The following is a 19,849-nucleotide window of genomic DNA, read 5'->3' on the forward strand; positions in this document are numbered from 1 at the left end:
AGAGTTATCTCAGATAACTATCGGAAGACTCCAAAGAGCAACTCAACCCCATGCAGTCAAAAGAAGGGGGGAATGGATTAGACTCGAAAGGATAGAGTAGAGGCACGAGAAGCTGGGAGGGGGTTGGGATTGAAAGAGAGATTTGGTGATGAGGAGGTCAAGTCCATAAACGAGAGGCCTCAAATCCCTTACCCTCCCATACGCGCCTTCTCCCCGCCACCCCCTCTCTGTCTCTATCTCTCTCCAAGTCTTAAGCCGATGGGAGGAAGTAGACCCCTAAATGAGAGGCCTCAAATTCCTTACCCTCCCACACGTCCCCCCCTTCCCTCTCTCTCTCTCTCTCTCTCTCTCTCTCTCCAAGTATTAAGCCGATGGGAGGGAGTAGACCCATAAAACCTTATCCCCTATCCTCTCTCCTCATCACCTCTATACCCTATACCTTACCTTCACCTATCTCTCTCCCACCACATCCAAAATCCATTATTCCAGTATTCTCTCTTCTCTTCCCCTCTCTCACTTTCTCTCTTCTTCTACTTCTCTTTTGCTTTTTCTTTCCCATTGCTTTCTTCTGAGAGAGCTTTCTCTCTTTCTCTCATTCCATCCTCCATTTTGTACTAATTAAAGCTCGTGCCTTTTCTTTTCTCTCCTCTAATTAATCACTCTATCCAATCCCATGTAGCTCTACCATCTAGATGCACCTTAGAAGAAATCTTATAGCATTTTGAATTCAAATAATAATCCTTATAGAGAGAAGGGAGCTGGTTTTTGTTTTCTCTGAGTCTGACTCTGGTGCTTGATGGCTCCCAAGGCTGGGAAAGCGAAGCCTCACAAGGCCAAGGGTGACAAGAAGAAAAAAGAAGAAAAAGGTCCCCTAATCTCTTCTCTCTCTCTATTTCTTTTTTTTTTTTTTCCAATTTAATCTCTATTTCTCTCTCCAAATCTAATCCAAGGATTTAAAGAGAATATCATGTGTGGAAACCTGCAGTGCTGCCGACCGTTATCGACGTAATCGTTGAGACCCCGGACTTCGCCCAGCTGACGCTCAAGGTAACGGGAATATATTTTTTTTTTGTTCACCCATCTCTCATTTTTCAGAACACAGTGCGCAAGCTAGCTTTGCGTGCGCCTGTGGATGAAGATAAGATTATGGGGTTCCTCAGCTCCATCTGACTGCTGCGAGATACGCAGGGGATATCGACAGATAGCATTTTGGACATTCATAAGCTTCTGGCCGTACACGTGGATACGTGCCACCTCACCAACTTTTCCCTCTCCCACGAGGTAGGAAATTCAAGCACGGTCGCCCTCAAATATTTCTTTATGCGGAAATGCGTCGGAACAAAAGTTTTGCGCTAGTATGCAACATTTATATTTGCGCATTATATTTCTGGACCGACGAAAGCCACTCGGATTCCAACGAAAAAAAAAAAAAACCCCAAAAAAAACAGCTGGATATTAGGGGCTCACGTCCGCAGGTATTTTCTATGCGGATTTACATCTGCATAGAATTTCGTGCGCAGTTCCGCATACGAGGTTGTATAGTGGTGCATTCCATCAACGGATGTCTGCTGTTAAATGTCCGCATATATTTTTCCGTGCGATCTTATTTCTGCATAAAAAATTATGCGGATGTCCGTATATAAGCTCGTATTAACTCACTATTATCTATTTTTCCCACTTGGCATCGTCCCCGCTACCGCTCTATAAATAAAGATCGGATCCAGCCCGTCGGGTGCATGTACTTGCTTTCTAACGTTCACCGGTTGTGTACTTTAACAGGTGCGTGGAGCCAGGTTGAAAGACACGGTGGACATCGTCTCCCTCAAGCCCTGCCGTCTCAGCATCGTCGAAGGTAACATCAGCCGCATTCCACTTATATACACCCGTCCACATCATTAAAAAAAAAAAATTTCCTAAGGAGAGAACTGATCAGAACCGTTCATTTAATGATGGCGGACTTGACCGGCGTATTGATCGCTAAACTGTGGGAACTATTTAATGATGTCCCTTTATTCCGTTTCCCGAAAACAACTAAGGACATTGGTTATACGAAACGAACGGTTCTTGATCAGTCCAAAGAACCGTAAGACTTCTGGCGCGCGCGCTACGCTTCTCGCGAGTTATTTTACCGGGACTACGCGCTAAATAACGCGTCCTCTCTTTTCTTGTAGAGGACTACACGGAGGAGCTCGCCCTCGCCCACGTCCGCCGCCTGCTCGACATCGTCGCCTGCACCACCGCCTTCGGCGCGCCTGCGGCGAAGAATGCTGGATCGACGGCGGCGCCGACTGGAGGCGTTGGGAAGGGTGACTCGCGATCTAGTGCTCCGCCGCAGCCCAGCAGCCCGCCGAAGGCGTCCGAGGCCTCCACCGAGTCCGAGACAGCCGAGTCCCCTCCGAAGTCGAAGACTGAGAAGCCAAGTTCCCCCTCCACCACCAGTACTGCCACCACCAGTCCCGGTGGGAATCACAAGGATGAGCTTATGTACCCTCCGCCCAAGCTCGGCCAATTCTACGACTTCTTCTCCTTCTCCCACCTCACGCCGCCGCTCCAATGTTGGTTACACGCCTCTTTTTTCCTTTTATTTCGCAGTTTTTGTCGCTTTTCATGCAGAAAATTTCGATCTTGAAATTGTTTTCTTCTTGTAATTCGTTTCAGATATCAGGAGGTCATCGCGACCGTTCTTGGACGACAAAAGGGAAGATGACTTCTTTCAGATTGATGTGGGTTCATTTTTTACTTCAAGAAAGATGGGATCGTGCATTGGAAATTTAACAAATAAGCGTTAAATTCCAATTTTTCCGTTGACTTAATTAACTAGTGGGAGTTGGGAATTGATGAGCAGGTAAGGATTTGCAATGGGAAGCCGGTGACGATAGTGGCATCGCAGAAAGGGTTCTACCCGGCTGGGAAAAGGGCTCTCCTCAGCCATTCATTGGTGGGTCTGTTGCAGCAAATTAGCCGCCCCTTTGATGGGGTAAGTAAAATTTTAGATCTTTCCTTCATATCCTACCTTCATGAGCTCCCCCCTCTCCCTTCTTTTTGCATATAAAACGTTTTATTTGATCAAGAATCCTTTGTAATTGCAGGCGTACAAGTCCCTCATGAAAGCTTTTATTGAGCACAATAAGGTGCGGTTTTACTACTTATTCTTTGAACAATCAAGGCATGTTTGGTTGGGGGAGTTGGATCATAGAATGAGAATGGGAATGAGTGACTCCTAGGTTGGGAGGAGTATTATTCCCATTCCGATTCTGGGGGGAATGGGAATGTCCCAATCCCCTAAATCCAATCCCTATTCTTCTTTAATATTTAAATTTGATTCTAATTCTGGTCCCAAACCACACACGTCGGGGGATATGACCATTTTGATTCTCATTCCAACCCATTCCGTTTTGATTACGATTGCAGTCGCGAACCAAATGCACCCTTTAAGTATTTTCACTTTTGCACTCGCAGATAAAGCCCCTCTGACAATTGAATATTGAGTTATATTTTGTTGGTTCTGATGGAGATCATGAAATTATGCCCGTCTTATTAATGTGTTCTCTTACAAAATATATACTGAAATATCACTGAGTTCTTTCAGTCGTCGTTTCATTGAATTGATATTATGGTATGCCTTATCAGTCTAAATTAAATTTTCACCATTAATCAATCAAATTTCCACAGGCTGTATTCCTTGAGTATTAGTGTTTTGCAATTGACGTTGGAGGCATTATTTCTTTGTTACTTAATCTACCAAGACCTTGAGCGAGCTTCTCTTCTGCTTTCTGAAGTTCACTAACGTGATCAAGTTCTATTTCTTGATTCTTCTCTACAAGTCCTCCCACTGAATATCTCTCTTAGTCCTTCATAGTTCACTTGGTTTCTTCATAAACAAGATAATTGCTTTCTTCTGATGTAGTAGAAAATCATTTGTTGGGGTAAACAAAATAAAATAATTGCTTGTGATTAGCAATAAAATTTAATCTTTAGCCAAATAAAAAACATATTGATTCTTCCTTCATGCCATTAATGAGAGTAAGCTGTCTTCTCATATTACCCTTTTTTCAAAACATCTAAATCTAGAATTAACTGTAACATGTTATATTTCTATATTTACTTTATGGTCAGTTTGTATTCACTTTTTTCCAGTTTGGGAATCTCCCTTATGGATTCCGAGCAAACACATGGGTGGTTCCTCCCATCGTTGCAGATTCTCCATCAATTTTTCCCCTTCTTCCAACAGAGGATGAAACTTGGGGTGGAAATGGTGGAGGTCAGGGAAGAGATGGAAAGCATGATCAAAGGCAATGGGCAAAGGAATTTTCAATGCTAGCTGCCATGCCCTGCAAGACAGCTGAAGAGAGACAAATTCGAGACAGGAAGGCCTTTCTTCTTCACAGCCTATTTGTTGATGTGGCTGTCCTCAAAGCTGTTGGAGCTATTCAGCAACTTGTTGTCAGCCATGAGCATTTGAACACAATGCCAAATGGTCCTGCTGATGCAATTTTGCACCGGGAACAAATTGGGGATTTAAAAATTACGGTTATGAGAGATAAAGCTGATGCAAGTGCTAAGTTGGATGCTAAATTGGATGGGAGTCAGACTCCAGGAATGTCTTCTAAGGAGCTTGCTCAAAGAAATTTACTAAAGGGAATCATTGCTGATGAGAGTGCAACAGTTAATGTAAGTATTGCCTTTCCTAAATAAAATTACACCCCTGATTTTTCTCAGGTGATTCTTCTGTGTAACCAATGGTAGGGTTGCTAGTTATATGCTGAAGAAATATGGTGACCTTGCAGGATACTGCTACTCTTGGTGTAGTTGTTGTTAGACATTGTGGATATACTGCCACTGTCCAGGTTCCAGTTGAGGCTGGCTTGGCTGGAAATACTGTAACACAGTCAGACATTGATATTGAAGATCAGCCTGAGGGAGGTAGCAATTCTTTAAATGTCAATAGGTAATTCCATGAGAGAATTTGATGTCTATGTGGAATAAACATTTCTAAATGGGTTGTTTGTATTTGTTTTATGTTAATTTGGTTGTATACATAAGTGTTTCGTTTTAGGCTGTTTTGATTGGTGATCAACCTATTGGTTGCTAAATGGCAAGATAATAATGGGATATTTCCTGTCTACCTTTCAGCTTGAGAATGCTATTGCACAAGTCATCTGCTCAATCATGTGGTGGAGCCCAACACTTGCAATGTATGGAAATTGAAGATTTACAATCTGCTGGGTCCTTCGTACGAAAAGTACTAGCAGATAGTCTGATGAAGTTGCAAGGAGAGGAAACAAAGCAGAGAAAGTCGATCAGATGGGAGCTTGGAGCATGTTGGGTGCAACACTTACAGAACCAGGCTTCTGGGAAAGTTGAGTCTAAGAAAAGTGAGGACTCCAAAGTTGAGCCAACCGTAAAGGGTCTCGGGAAACAATTTGGTCAGCTAAAAGAGATTAAGAAGAAAATAGATGATAAGGCTTGCAAGATCGATCTTGCAAAGGAAAACTCTGCGTATAGTGGCGTCAATGCAAACAAGACACATGTGGCAGACAGTGCTAATTCAAAGGAGAAAAGAGAAGTTATGCTGCAGAACTTGCTTCCTGAAGCAGCATTCTTACGCCTGAAAGAATCTGATACTGGTCTTCATCTTAAGGTTTGCCCTGCTCCTCTAATTAATATAAATTCTGCTTGGACTGAAACAGCACTTAACTGGTTGAGCAAGTCATCAGACCCAATAATTGATTGCTTTTTTTCATGTTTATATGTGTCATTTCGTATTCACAAATTGATTTTTGTTTGTTTAATTTTGTCATATTTCTTTGTGCTCAATCGTACTGTTGCTGTTGTACATTTTGATCAGCACTTGTCTGAAATGCTTAGTTTGAGGATTTGGCATGTCACTAAATCCATTTACATATTTTTGCTACTACTAATAATTTAATGAATATTGTGGGCACTTTGCTTCCTGGAAGTAATCTTCTGTATAGCTACCTTTCTGGTCTGTCAATTCTGTCAATTAATGATTTTGACACCAGATGCATGACACAAAGTGGATCTGGACTTTACAAGTATATTATCTATTGTTAAATATAGTTGCAGGACTTAATCTTTGTCTCATTTAATTGGTTTTGGCAGTCCCCCAATGAGTTGATTGAGATGGCACATAAGTATTATGAGGATACTGCATTACCAAAGTTGGTAAGCTTGGCTAGCTATTCTTGCTGATGTTTACCTTTATGTGGGTTGGTAATTTTGCAGCCAAAAGCCTTAACATCATGCTGCATTATTCCTCAGGTAGCAGATTTTGGTTCACTTGAACTTTCTCCTGTTGATGGGAGGACATTGACAGATTTTATGCATACCAGGGGTCTGCAGATGTGTTCATTAGGACGTGTGGTAAATTTTTTATTATTTATATGTAATGTTAATGGCTTATCAAATACTATCAAGCAATTCATTCCTGGCCATCATGTATAATACCAATAGTAACCAAAAAAAAAAATTGCTGAAGCCTTTTTTCTTTCTATGTTTTGCTGCCCTTCTTATCAGGTTGAACTTGCCGACAAACTTCCTCATGTACAGTCCCTTTGTATACATGAGATGGTAGTTCGAGCATTTAAGCATATACTGCAGGCAGTTATTGCAGCAGTTGATGATATAACTGGCATGGCTGGAGCAGTGGCCTCATGTCTGAACATTTTGCTGGGATCCTTGCGGGCAGAAAATGTAGATACAAACATAGCTACTGATGATAATCTGAAGCAAAAGTGGTTGGAAATCTTTTTACTGAAGAGATTTGGATGGAAATGGAAAGATGAAAGTTGCCATGATTTGAGGAAGTATGCTGTTCTACGGGGGCTTTGCCACAAGGTGGGTACCTAAGTTCTGTTGTTTACTTCATTAGTATTGTTTAGTCACCTAAGGTCCGAAACCTTTGTAATTTTTATCATTGGTAAGCTGTAGTGGAACTTTCCCAATGCAGGTGGGACTTGAGCTAATTCCTAGAGACTATGATATGGATAGCCCATATCCTTTCAGGAGGTCAGATATCATCAGCTTGGTTCCTGTATACAAAGTAAGAACATGCTTTATTCACAGGAGACAAGTTTGACTTGATTATTAGCACCTGTGACATTTGTTATTTTGAATGGCAGCATGTCGCATGTTCATCTGCAGATGGACGCACTCTGTTGGAATCATCAAAGACATCCTTGGACAAAGGCAAACTAGAGGATGCTGTTAACTATGGTACCAAGGTATAAAAACTATTTTTTTCCCATGCTTCCATAATGCTCCCCCCGCCCCTTCCAAAGAAAAAAGGAAACTAGGTTCTTTTTTCTCATTAAAAAAAATCCTAATGTGATCTTTTTAATTTTTTTTGATCTTGAAGGCGCTTTCAAAACTTGTGGCAGTCTGTGGTCCTTACCACCGAATGACAGCAGGAGCATATAGCCTTTTGGCTGTGGTGCTCTATCATACTGGTGATTTTAACCAGGTACATGCCTTCAAATATTGTTTATTAGAGCCATGATCAATAGTTTTTTCTAGTGATGGTTATCCTGCTGGTATCTTAAACTGAATAGCAAGTACATCAATTAGCCTTTTCGGTAGAAAGTTTCCAAATCTCACTTGACTATTGTTTTTATAGATGGGTTAAAAATCATCTGTGCTTACTAGATTTATGGTTGGAGAGACTGCATGTAATGTAGAGTGGATAATTCAAAGTAGAGAAACGAATGATGCAAAGACACAAGTGGACAGGTTGTTCCTCAGTCTCGAGGAATGTAAGACTCGTCCCTTTCTGAGTAGTAAAATAACAAAAGTAAGAACCATGAATGTTTTAGTACTGGTAGGCAGGATTTGGAAGGATTAAATTAGATAATGGAGAGAAATTCTTATAGTGAATAATTTTACTGGGTTGCTAATTAAAATTTTTAAATGCTGGTAAGGAGAAGCAGGGGCAATATGATTGTATAAGGGGAAGCAGGTATTTGAGAAGGTCATGAACAAAGAATAATAGATGATATAAAACAGGAGAAAAAAATCACTAGGCAAAGAGAAAAGGAAACTGGCTTGGAAATAGGAATAGTCTGGGTCAAAAACTGCTGCTCATATGCCGTATATAAATCATACGCTCAAGGTCCATATTGTCACAACCTTATATCATATAAACCATTCATTGTTAAGAATTTTTTCCTACTTAGTTCCTATGATTTCCATGTCATGCATGGAATCTTTTGACATTTGTTATCGTACTTATCCATCTTAATAGTACATTTCTTTTGTAATCTAGATGCATATTAAATTTTCCATTACATAAGTAACTAATAGCAAAATCAAAAATTATTTTATACATTATATGAACACCTAAGATAATGTTGCATGCATAGAATTAATAAGCTTAAAAAAGCTTTTTTTTGTTGTGAAGTGTTATCGTGCAGTCCCTTTTATGGTACAGTTTTCATCGTGCTGTCTTCTTGTAAGTACCCCCTTTTTTGCCTTGCAAGCTGTTGTTTGGTTTGCCTGACAGATAAATGAATCTATGATTACATTTCAACAAGTTCTTCCTATCATTGGAGATTTTGATTTTAGTGTTACATCTCATAAGTATGTTTGTGTGCTTCCTTCATGTATTTATTTGATTCCCTGTTTTTTGACCATTTTTCCTAAAATACTAGCTATATTGGCTCTTTGTTCCATGCAAGATTTTATTGGGATTTTTGAGGGAGATGAATTGGCTGATCTATCAGGGTTTCTATGAGGTCAAGCAGAAGTCCAGTGGTCTTCTATGAGGCAAAATGCTTTATAATTGGGATTTAGATTGCACATGTTCTTAATATTATGGCAGCCTTTGTTGGAAACAAATGGAGGTTGCTTTGTGGTATTAACTTGTTGATTGTGAACATTAAGAATGGGGACCCACAATTGCAGCAATCTGCAAAAAAACAACTTTGATGGAAGTTCTTGAGCAACCTGGGACTTCCTGGCATAATGGAATTCACTGTGCAGACTCATAATTTAACTGTGAGTGTCACTTTGATGTATGCCATTCTTTACTGGGCCCAAGATATTAAGAGACTTGCTTGTTCTATGAGACAGATACAAAGCAGCCCAAATGGGTCTTGACTGTGACTTAACTCATTTTTGCTCTTGGTGAATTTTTGTTGAGAACTTATTATTGGCTCCTAGTTAGAACAATATAATGGTCCATTCTGATTGCTAGGCATGGACATTTGGAGGGATCTGCCAATCCTGTAGGTGATAGCCAGAAAGGTCAATACATCATGATGATTATTGACTTGCTTGCCGATGACCAATCATATAGTAGATGGCTGTTTAGTGTTCTAGGCATATGTTTGGATCACTTGCAGTTTGCGCTTTGTTTGCCAATCCCATTTGTCAATCTAGGACTGGGGTGGTCTTTAGTATGTTCTTATAGGAGTAGCATTGATATTTTCTGTGTTAGTTTAACTTATTTTTTACTTTTTATGTTCTCTTTCAATGAAAAACCTTCATCTGCTTAGGAGAGAACATAATCGCTACATTTGCCTTGAACTTTTGACATACTCAAGAGAAAAGGTTGACCTTAGCCAACCTGCCTTATCCCACCCCTATGGGTTTGTCTTCGTTGATTGAGGTATATAATCAATCTTTGATAGCAGCCCTTGATGAACTACATTCTTGGACAGGCTACTTGTGGCACGAGAGTTGCCTACTCTAAAGCTCAGAAACCCACTTGGCAAGTAATGAAGTGGTCCTGTACATTCATGCAATCAGGAAAAAAAACCCTCTTTTCCTAGAGATAATTGACAAAGTGGGAAGAATGAAAGAGCTCCATTATATTTTAAAGAGGACTTATGTTAGATTGTTTTTTTTTTCCCTTTCCTTCATACATATAGACACATACAGACCAAAGAACTGCTATAATTATATGATTAAGTTTCCAGTTTTATGATCTTTTTGATAAAAAGTTTCTGATTACTGTTGATTGGATGGTGTCCAATGGCCAGAGCCATGTCATAAAGATAATATTAAATGATATAGAAGAATCCAAGTATTATCTTTTTTTTTTCTTTAATACCTAATTCTTGAAATATATATTCATGCATACCTGTGGGTCTATTGGCATTGTTTTAGAAAACTTTTGAGTGCATGGAATTGGTGAATTGCCATACTACAACCATTTCAATGATCTTAATTTCATAATATTATGGATCAAAGTCACATAATTGGGGTATACATTATTATGCCAATTGCTTGCACACATGATCTCATGCATATGATTTAGAAACAGTGGATTGTAGAATTGTAGAATTTAGTTTAACTAGTTGCCAGTTTGTTATGATGCTGCTTTCCAGAACCCCATATTTATGTTATAGTTACTTTCTACTTTCTAAAATGCTTGTCTTAAATACAAATGGAGAATCGGAGCAGTATAGTTTGTTTAACATTCTATCCTTTGCTTTTATTTTTCTCAAGGTTCATGCAGTATTTGTTTTGTTTATGAAAATGGGTAACAGCTGTCTGGACACTGCGCTATGAATTCTCCTAAGAGTTATGTTTTAATGTTGTTTTTTCGCAATTTGAATAGGCAACCATCTATCAGCAAAAAGCTTTGGATATCAATGAGAGGGAACTTGGTCTAGATCATCCAGATACAATGAAAAGCTATGGAGATCTAGCTGTTTTCTACTATCGCCTTCAACATACAGAATTGGCACTGAAGTAAGTAGAGTTTCCAAGGTTGTTATTCAGTATTTTGACTTTAAGTTTGTGAATCCAGAGCCATGTGCAATAGCTGTAGCACTGACTAGGTTCTTTGTGTTGCTAGAATAAGGTGAATGAATTTCCCCTTTACTATGTTTATGGTCTCACTTAAATTCTGATTGCCTTAAACCCAGTTATGTGCACAAACGCACATTCCACTCAGTGCTGACCTAACCAAGCTGTAATTGTACTATGTTTCTCATTGTGTTAAAATCTAATTATTGCAGATATCGTGTCAGATGTTTGTTTAACTGGATTTTTCTAGGTTCTTGAGGTACCACTATTTGCAAAATATCAAAACCTGTTAGTTGATGGATGTTTTCGCCTTCTATATGAAGAATATATGTTTTATATGAGAACCTAAAATTCTGGCAAACAAGTCTCAGAGAGTCCAACACCTTCTTTAATTTCCTCTTTAACTGTAGTCCAGCAGACTGCTGATGCTGAAGTATGCTTGCAAACAACATAGACCTTTTTATCAGACATGCAGCCTCGCCTTAAGTTCTATATGGATTATGTTTCTCGTTTTCTTTTTTTTTTTGGATTAAATAATGTCTTTTTTTCCACTTTGTGTTTCCATTTTTATGTTTTTGCAATGAAGTACTCTACTTAGTTTTGTTTCAATAATAATAATATGAACTCCAAGTTACACAATATATGCATACCTATCCATATTTTCTAAAAAAGTGCATACCAATACACGAGGCTCCTGCCACTACAACATTTGAAGAGGGCCAGATGTATGCAGCCTCACCCACATGTGCAAAGAGGCTGTTTCTGCAACGATAGAGCAAACTTACCATTGAACCAAGGTCTTCCATCACCTATCTGTATTTTCTAGTTAGTAGAATTTTGTTTTTTGACTATGGATAATCTGACACCTGTATTAATGCTTGATTTCATTTCCCCGTACTAATACTAAGAACATAGGTTAAGCCAGTCATGATATCTAGGAAATTATTTTCATCCATTTGAATATTTGGAAAGGATCCGTGCTGATAGGACCTCTTTTCTTGTTCTTTCCTCGTATCAGCATTAAAATTATCACATGAAAGCTATTCCCAGAATCAACATTTGCTTCCTCTTGCTTATAGTTCTTCATAAACCATGCTCTCTTATGGATCTGCTTTCCCTCTTGTTTTAGACTATCAAGAAATTAATCATGTAAGCAATTACTGCATATAGGTCAAACTTTTTATTTAATGATCTCTATACTTGGGAAACATATTTCTCAAAGTACAAAGATTTTGTTCCTTAGACACTTTGAGACTTGAAGGTCTTTCCCATCTTTGTGGCTGCCTGGAATCTTATCATTATGTATGGGAGTCATACAGGTTTAAAGCAGAATGAAAACATTAGCTCATCTTCTTACTGTAAAGAAAAAAGATAAGAGCAGAAATCAGTCGACTTGTGTAGAATAATTTTCCATACTAGCTTGCTTCTAGTTTGATAATTAAAGGAGTCAGCTTTTAATCTGACATCGTTATCCTCGTATGATACTATCATGGTTACTTGTACGATACGTTACATGCAACAGCAGATTGTCAGAATCAGGCATGCTGGAAAAGTTGAAGCATGAGATTTGGCAAGATAGCATCAAGGGTAGCATGCTTTTGAATTCCATATTGATATGATGTTAAGACAGAACCTTGCTATTGATGTGTCATATGGAGCAAACAGATTCTTGCCTCTTTAAGTGTTAATATATATGGAAACTTTTCTCTATCTAAAACCCTTATTATATATCATCTCTTCAATTTTATCGCTGCATGTTTTGCTGATGACTGTAAAATGTCAAAATGTGTCCCATGTGCCCTAGGTATGTTAATCGTGCATTATATCTTTTGCACCTGACGTGTGGTCCTTCACATCCCAACACTGCTGCAACATACATCAATGTTGCAATGATGGAAGAAGGCCTGGGAAATGTTCATGTTGCACTCAGGTACCTTCATGAGGCTCTTAAATGCAATCAAAGACTGCTTGGAGCAGATCACATTCAGGTCTCTCTCTCTCTCTCTCTCTCTGAGTGTGTGTGTGACACACACTCATCAGATATATTTGTTAACACATCTGGCCTCTTAGTTCCAGACAAATGCATTCCATGAACCTAATTCTTTGATTTTGATTTTAAAGACAGCATGCGCACACACATAGATCTGGCCCTGTAGCATCCATAAATGCTTGCACACAATGTTATTCGCTGGCTGCTTCCTCGGGGAGATAATTTGGTTTTATTCTATTGTGCAGACTGCAGCCAGTTATCATGCTATTGCCATTGCTTTATCTTTGATGGAAGCCTATTCTCTAAGTGTCCAACATGAGCAAACCACTCTGCGCATACTTCAAGCTAAACTTGGGTCAGAAGATCTACGTACACAGGTAGCCATATTGTTGGTCACTTGACCATTTTGTCTACCATCTTCTGCTCCTTATACTAGAGTATCATCCAGTTCTATTATAATCTTACACATCTCATTCAGGATGCTGCTGCATGGCTTGAGTACTTTGAATCAAAAGCACTTGAGCAGCAGGAAGCTGCACGCAATGGTACTCCAAAGCCAGATGCTTCCATCGCTAGCAAAGGTCATTTGAGGTAAACAACAACCGTAGTAGTTGTCACTGATTTAGTTAAATCACATTAAATAAAAGTCGACAATACCACATGTTAATTTAGAATAGAAGAGAAAAGGAAAGAGAGAAGAGAGAAGAAGAGAAGAAAATGACTCTCTCATCTTGTTTGGACTTAGATGAGAGAAAAGAAAAGAAATTTATTTTGACTCTCCAGTTTTGTGCCAGAAGAGGAATGAAAAAATTATTTTGAGCATCCATTTTGTTCTCTCCAAATCTCTCCATTGTCAGAGAGGAAAATTGTGGGTTTGGAGAGAAGTGATTTCTCTATGTTTTTCTCCATTTACTGCAATCCAAACAGGGATTTAAGAACGAAAAGTCATTTACCAAATCTAATTCGTGTATGAACAAAATTACTGCACTTCTGACTGGTGTTGCTTGTCGATCACTGCTACACAATTATTTGGCTTTTTTTTCTTTTCCCTTGAATTAAATTTTCTACAGTTTTATGCTGACAATCTAGCACAACAATAAGACTGTAAATCATGAAAAATTTTCATGTAAGCTTCAGTAGAGCCTGCCTGTCATTGTACTATTATAGCCTGTGGCCATTCTTATATGTTTGGTTCTTGCTGCTTTATCTTGCCTCCTTTGGCTGTTTTACCAGTGTATCAGATCTTTTGGATTATATCAATCCAGATGCAGAGCTTAAAGCAAGGGAAATTCAAAAGAAGCAAGCTCGTGCAAAGGTATAGGTTTACTTGGCTTGAAAAAACTACTGCATGTTTATTTATCTATCTGAGCATAAACTTTATTTACATGTTTCAACTGGTCTGTTGTAGATCAAAGGCAGAGTTAGCCAAAATCAATTGGAAGTGGTTGAAGGTGATGATCATAAGGTTGAAACATCCAATCAAGATCATCCTTGGAAGAAGAACTCTAATGATAAAGAGAATAGCAGCAATATTCAGCCAGTGGAATCTAAAGATGAGAAGCCCAACATCACCGTAATTCATGTGTATGGGTTGAACCCACAGGATGATGTAACACAAGCGAGCACATCTGATGAAGGATGGCAAGAGGCCAGCACCAAGGGAAGATCCCTGGCAGGTCGTAAGTCTGGTTCAGGGAGACCTAGTCTGGCAAAGATTAGTACAAATGCATTAAATAATGCAGATAATGGACGATACAGAGGAAGGCCAGCCGCTACCTTCTCTTCCCCAAGATCTTCACCTAATGAGGGTGTTTTTCCTGCTGCTTCTAGCCCTGTTTCAAAGAAGCTTGCGAAGAGTTCTAGCTTCAGCCCCAAAATAGGTACCCCTGCTGTCTCAGCAAACAGCACAGAAAAGTCTAGTAATGCCAAGTCAGCACCGGCCAGCCCTGCTGCTACAACAGCTGCAAAGGCAGTTTCATTAACAATTCCAATCAGTAGTCAATCAACGAGAAAAAGTTTGTCATACAAAGATGTAGCATTGGCTCCTCCTGGTACTATTGTGAAGGTTGTAGAAGATCAAATGCTGGAGGACAAAGATCCACATGAACAGAACGAGGAGGCCTCCAAGGATGTAAGTGCTATGGAACCAACTCCAGGAGAGCAGATGGCAGAAGATCTTAAAGAGGGGAGGAAGGATCAAGAGACCATGGAAGAGAAGGACCCCATGTCTTCCTGCAAGGAAATCAAGGGACATGCCATGGAGGAAAAGGACAAGGAAACAGTCGATATTACAGCTTCAGAAGCAACCCCAGAAACTGAAGGTGTAGTTGTAGGGGTAACGAAAGCTGAAGATAAAGATACTGCAGATTCTAAGTCTGAGAATGTGGAAAATTTGGAAGAGTCTAACAAAATCTCATCAAAACCGGGAGTGAATTCAGATCCAAAAGGCAGCACAAGAGAGGACCGCAAGGTAGCTCCTGTCTTGGGAAGATCAGAAGCATCAGAAACTGGAGGTTCTGCAGATAAGGAATGTGAAGCAGTTTCATTGGCTTCAGAAGAGTCACCTGCCATGCCAGAAAGGAATGCCTCGACTTCTGTTGTTGAGGTGAATAATGTAGGTTATGAGATACCAGAACAGGTGTCCAGTGAAGGTGAGAAGGAGACGTCTTTACCGATTGAAGACAAAGGACATGAAGAAGCTGTTCAAACTGCCAAGGAGCCTATTAGCAAACTTTCTGCTGCTGCACCTCCATTCAATCCATCGACCATACCAGTCTTTGGCTCAGTTGCAATGCTGGGATTCAAAGAACATGGAGGAATCTTGCCTCCTCCAGTAAATATGCCCCCAATGCTGACACTTCCAATCCGTAAGCATCCTCATCAGTCTGCTACTGCAAGGGTCCCTTACGGTCCACGGCTGGGTGGTGGCTACAACCGATCAGGTCATCGGGCTCCTCGCAACAAGTCTGCCTTGCAGAATGGTGAGATTGTTGCTGTTGATGGGAATTGCTTCGGTCCTAGAATAATGAACCCAAATGCTGCTGAATTCGTACCCAGCCAACCCTGGATTTCTAACGGCTATCCAGCATCACCCAGTGGGCTTTCAGCGTCACCAACTGATATACCACCATCCCCAAATAGTTTTCCACCATCACCAAGTAGTCTAGGGACAACACCTACTTCAGTTTCCTCTGAAATCTCTGAAAGTTCGGAAGCTTCTGCTGAAGACAATGGTGATGTCGCCATGGTTATCGTGGAAGCCAAGGATGATAACCAAAATGTGGATGTTGAACAGTCTGTTGAGGGAAAAGATACCAAGCTTGATGCTGAGCAGGACATCACTTCTCCAGGAACTAATTCTGAAAATCTTGTGGTGGCAAAAGAATCTCCAGAGGCAGGAAGAGGTATTGATAAGCCAAAGTGCTGGGCTGATTATAGTGATAGTGAAGCTGAGATTGTTGAGGTTGTGACTTAAGAGAAAAAGGGAATGTGAACCTCACTCGAAAGATAATTAGTTCATGAGGGATGATAGAAAGCTGAGGACCAGAAAAAGCTTATTTGAAATAGAAAATTGACCAACCCTTTCCTCCATCTCTAGGACTGAGGACACAAATGCTGATGGTACCACTAGTTTTGGAGCAAGAGCAACCAGGGAAGCTGATCTTATTGCATTTGTTGCATGTTATGATGGAAGCTATGAAGATGAGCTGAAGCAGCTAGCACGTAGTTGATTTAGGTTTTCCTCCTTTTCCATTTTCCTTCGATTTTTTTCTCTCTCTCTCTCTTAGTGGTTTTGAACATTGTCGACTTTGAAACTTTGAGTTTGTTTGGTCAGTTAACCATTCTATGCAGTACAAATTGTAAAAGATGCTGATTTCCCTCTCCAAAGACAGGCATAGTCAAATTAATGATTAATATTAGATTATCGCTAGTTGGTTTACGAACTGCGGCTTTGAAATGTGATGGTAATCCCTTTATTTTTTTTGAAAAAAAGCTAGAAAGTTCCTGCATGAGCATGATTTCCTTTTATCACCTGTTTATCTAATAATCACCAAGTTCTGAAGTTTTTCTTTTTTGTGTATGATCTCGGTGCAACTGGCTTTTGCTCACCCACTAGAACATATATATTATGAACGTTGAATAATGAATATTTAGGTGACAACTTTCAGGTTGAATACCATTCCATTTGTGCTCCTCTCGAGGAAATTTAAACTTCCCTCTAGTACTTTTACTAATGCCATTGAGTTTATGATAAAAAAATTCTCCATGAGAATAGGTTTTTGTCCAATCCTATCAGCTGCTTCTCTAATAAAACTTTTCAGCAATGACAGAACTGCTCATGCAGAATGTGCGACTGATAACTGAAACTGAGAGAAATCATGAACAATCGATCTTAATTTGGCCTTTTTTTATTTTACTTCATGGTCATCTTGAGCGAAAGATGAGAAGGGAAAGCCATGGGAAAAGGAAGCATTCTTGTGAATTCAAACTCCAAGCGCAATCTCACAAAAGAAAATTTAAAATATATATATATATATATATATTCCTGTTAAAAAAAAAAATTGTGCAGCTTGGAAATCTCGGTTTGTTATTCTCTCGCTTATCTTTTTATTGATTTGACCCTTATTCTTTTTATGTAAGTGATCTTAGCGTTGACCTTTTTCCTTGTGATGATAATCAGAGGGTAGGACATTGACAAGAAAGTCTCCTTTTGAGGGTTGACCAGGAATTCTCTTTACCAGCATACCATCGACGAGGGAGTCGACTCATCATCCCTGAAGATAATCTTTCAAACAATCTCGGCCCATTGTGAAGTCCATTTTTCTCTGAAGCAGACATGGGAAGGACCACCTTGTTTCATTTTACAAGTGCCACATGTGTGTGTGTGTGTGTTTTTTCTTTGTTCAACATAAACCTGCTACAAGATTGAACTTGAACCCTGAGAATTCAAAACATATGATTAGTTACCTAAATTTGAAATTCAACATTATTGACTATGACCTAGAATATTAAAATATCCGAGCAACCATAAATCACATTTTAGAAGCTTTTCTAGTCTATGCATCAAGTGCTTTAAAAAAAAAAAAAACTGTGCCAATGATAACATAAAGTTAAGATGTATAAATCATAATCAATAATTGTTTCTTGATTAATATGGCCTTTTATACATTATTTATTTCTATTAGTCATATCCACTTTGCTTGTAGTTGGTTCACATTTGACCATTTAATTTTATGCTTTCAAACATTTTAGATGTTAATGATACGGTTTATCAATTTAGATGACTATATTCTGAATTTGATTGAATTCACTCAAATGCACTTGATTGTTTAATTTAAAAGCCCAGCGCAATCGCATTTCATACAATCAACTGAAAGCTAATTTCAAATACAATAACATTACCTCGATGTGAGAGGGCATATACATACATTATGTCAAAGTTCTTATATTGCGTGCTTGGTTCGGATTCAGTATTAAAACCTTTTCTCATCAGCAATCATTTGTGATCATGGACATTAAAAATTCAATTGTCATCCTGCATCACTTCATGTTTGTATGAACCTGACCTTTTCTCATCTTTTCTGCAAGTTTTCAAATAAGAAGCAGAATTTTATTCTATTTTAGGATATTATTTGGTTGGAGAAATTTGAACTCTAGGATGAAAATAGGACCAAGCAACTCTTATTCCACACATTTCACTGAAAGGAGTTTCATTCGTATTTTAATTTGGAAGAGAAATAAAAATACCCCAAACCCGCAAAATCCAATTTTTGCTCTCTCCTAGTATTCAAATCTTATTTCAATTTTGATTCTGATTCCAGTCATAATTTAAACGTGTCGGAGGATATGATCATTTTGATTGCCATTTCAATTCATTTTCATTTCAATTCAAATTTCGATTCGGATCGCGAATCAAACATACCCATCGGTATTTTTGGCATTCAATGAGTTGTTGACCTTAAAACTTTCAAATACTCTTATGAATTGAGGTATAAAAGGATTAGGGTATATTTAGTCCACAACTGGAATCGGAGTCAAAGTCAGAATGAATAGGAATGATAGCCGAAATATCTCCTGATCCATTCGGTTCATGACTAAAATCAAAATTGAATTTGAATACTAGAAGATAGTAAAGATTGGATTTTTGGAAATGAGGTATTCTTTTTTTTTTTCTAGAAATGGAATGAAAATGGAACTCCCAATCAAATAGTTGGAATGGGAGTTATTCATTTTTATTACCATTCCATTGTCCAACTCCTTCTAACCAAACATGCTTGAGTTTATTGAAACTTAGGCAAGAAAGAAGTGTCTAACAGGTGAAAAAGAATGAAATTTTTGCCGGTTCCACAAAATCCAGAAACTCCCACCATTATGGTTTCATCCGTATCGGTGGCTACAGAATTTATTTTAACGGTCTCCTTTATTTACTACTTATCCTACATATATGATCGTTGGGAGCATTGACTCTGTCGTTGGTTCATTGGGTGAGCACCTCCTGCCAAAACTCCTTAGGGACCACCTTCAGTAAACATATTTTTCTATGGAGCCAGATGGATCTCCAATGTTGGACAGAACACAGCTGTTTATTGTGTTCATTGTTAATCTAAGCATTGGATCATGCTCACCTTCAGCCAATCGTCGCCATGATCTTATCTGCCAGTCCCTCCCGCAGTAGAATTATTAGGTCTTTGGCCTTTTGTCTCTTAACCCCTGCACTAAAACCAAGCAATGAAAGCCAAAAAGACACCCTCCCTCCAATGCTCAATTAACTAATTCAAGGAAACCCTGGGAATTCTAAGTAACCCACTGCGATCAATTACAAGTTTCTATCGATCTGGTTTCCCTAGTTTTTGTACGTTGTAAGTTGATCTGTAGGAACTGAATACTTCTCTGTTCTCCTTGTTTTCTACTCTCTCTTCAAATTTGACTCTGTAATTTATCTCAATTGAATAAATTTTGAGACCCTTCATCTCAAGAAAAAAGAAAAAGAGGAGATATTTTGAAATAATTCAATAAGAATATAAAAAATTTATTAATGTAAAGTAATTTATCTGATCTGATCTCTGTGGCTTATAAATATGCGTGTAG

The 19,849-nt window shown here is 38.9% G+C and overlaps 1 protein-coding gene across 1 annotated transcript; it reads left to right on the top strand.

The window, feature by feature from the left end:
• Window positions 1-528: 528 nt before the first annotated feature.
• On the top strand, window positions 529-16,700 carry LOC105039547 (protein REDUCED CHLOROPLAST COVERAGE 2). Its single transcript, XM_010915733.4, has 23 exons — window positions 529-866; window positions 986-1,047; window positions 1,189-1,281; window positions 1,780-1,852; window positions 2,172-2,555; window positions 2,659-2,723; window positions 2,846-2,977; window positions 3,090-3,131; window positions 4,138-4,671; window positions 4,788-4,948; window positions 5,134-5,641; window positions 6,124-6,186; window positions 6,283-6,384; window positions 6,538-6,858; window positions 6,971-7,063; window positions 7,143-7,244; window positions 7,379-7,483; window positions 10,580-10,713; window positions 12,575-12,758; window positions 13,006-13,137; window positions 13,239-13,351; window positions 13,994-14,075; window positions 14,169-16,700. The coding sequence occupies exons 1-23, from the start codon at window positions 797-799 to the stop codon at window positions 16,233-16,235; spliced, it is 5,622 nt and encodes a 1,873-aa protein (XP_010914035.1). The 5' UTR covers window positions 529-796; the 3' UTR covers window positions 16,236-16,700.
• Window positions 16,701-19,849: the final 3,149 nt, after the last annotated feature.

This window comes from Elaeis guineensis, chromosome 1 (assembly GCF_000442705.2).
Source record: "Elaeis guineensis isolate ETL-2024a chromosome 1, EG11, whole genome shotgun sequence".
Lineage (NCBI taxonomy): Eukaryota > Viridiplantae > Streptophyta > Magnoliopsida > Arecales > Arecaceae > Elaeis > Elaeis guineensis.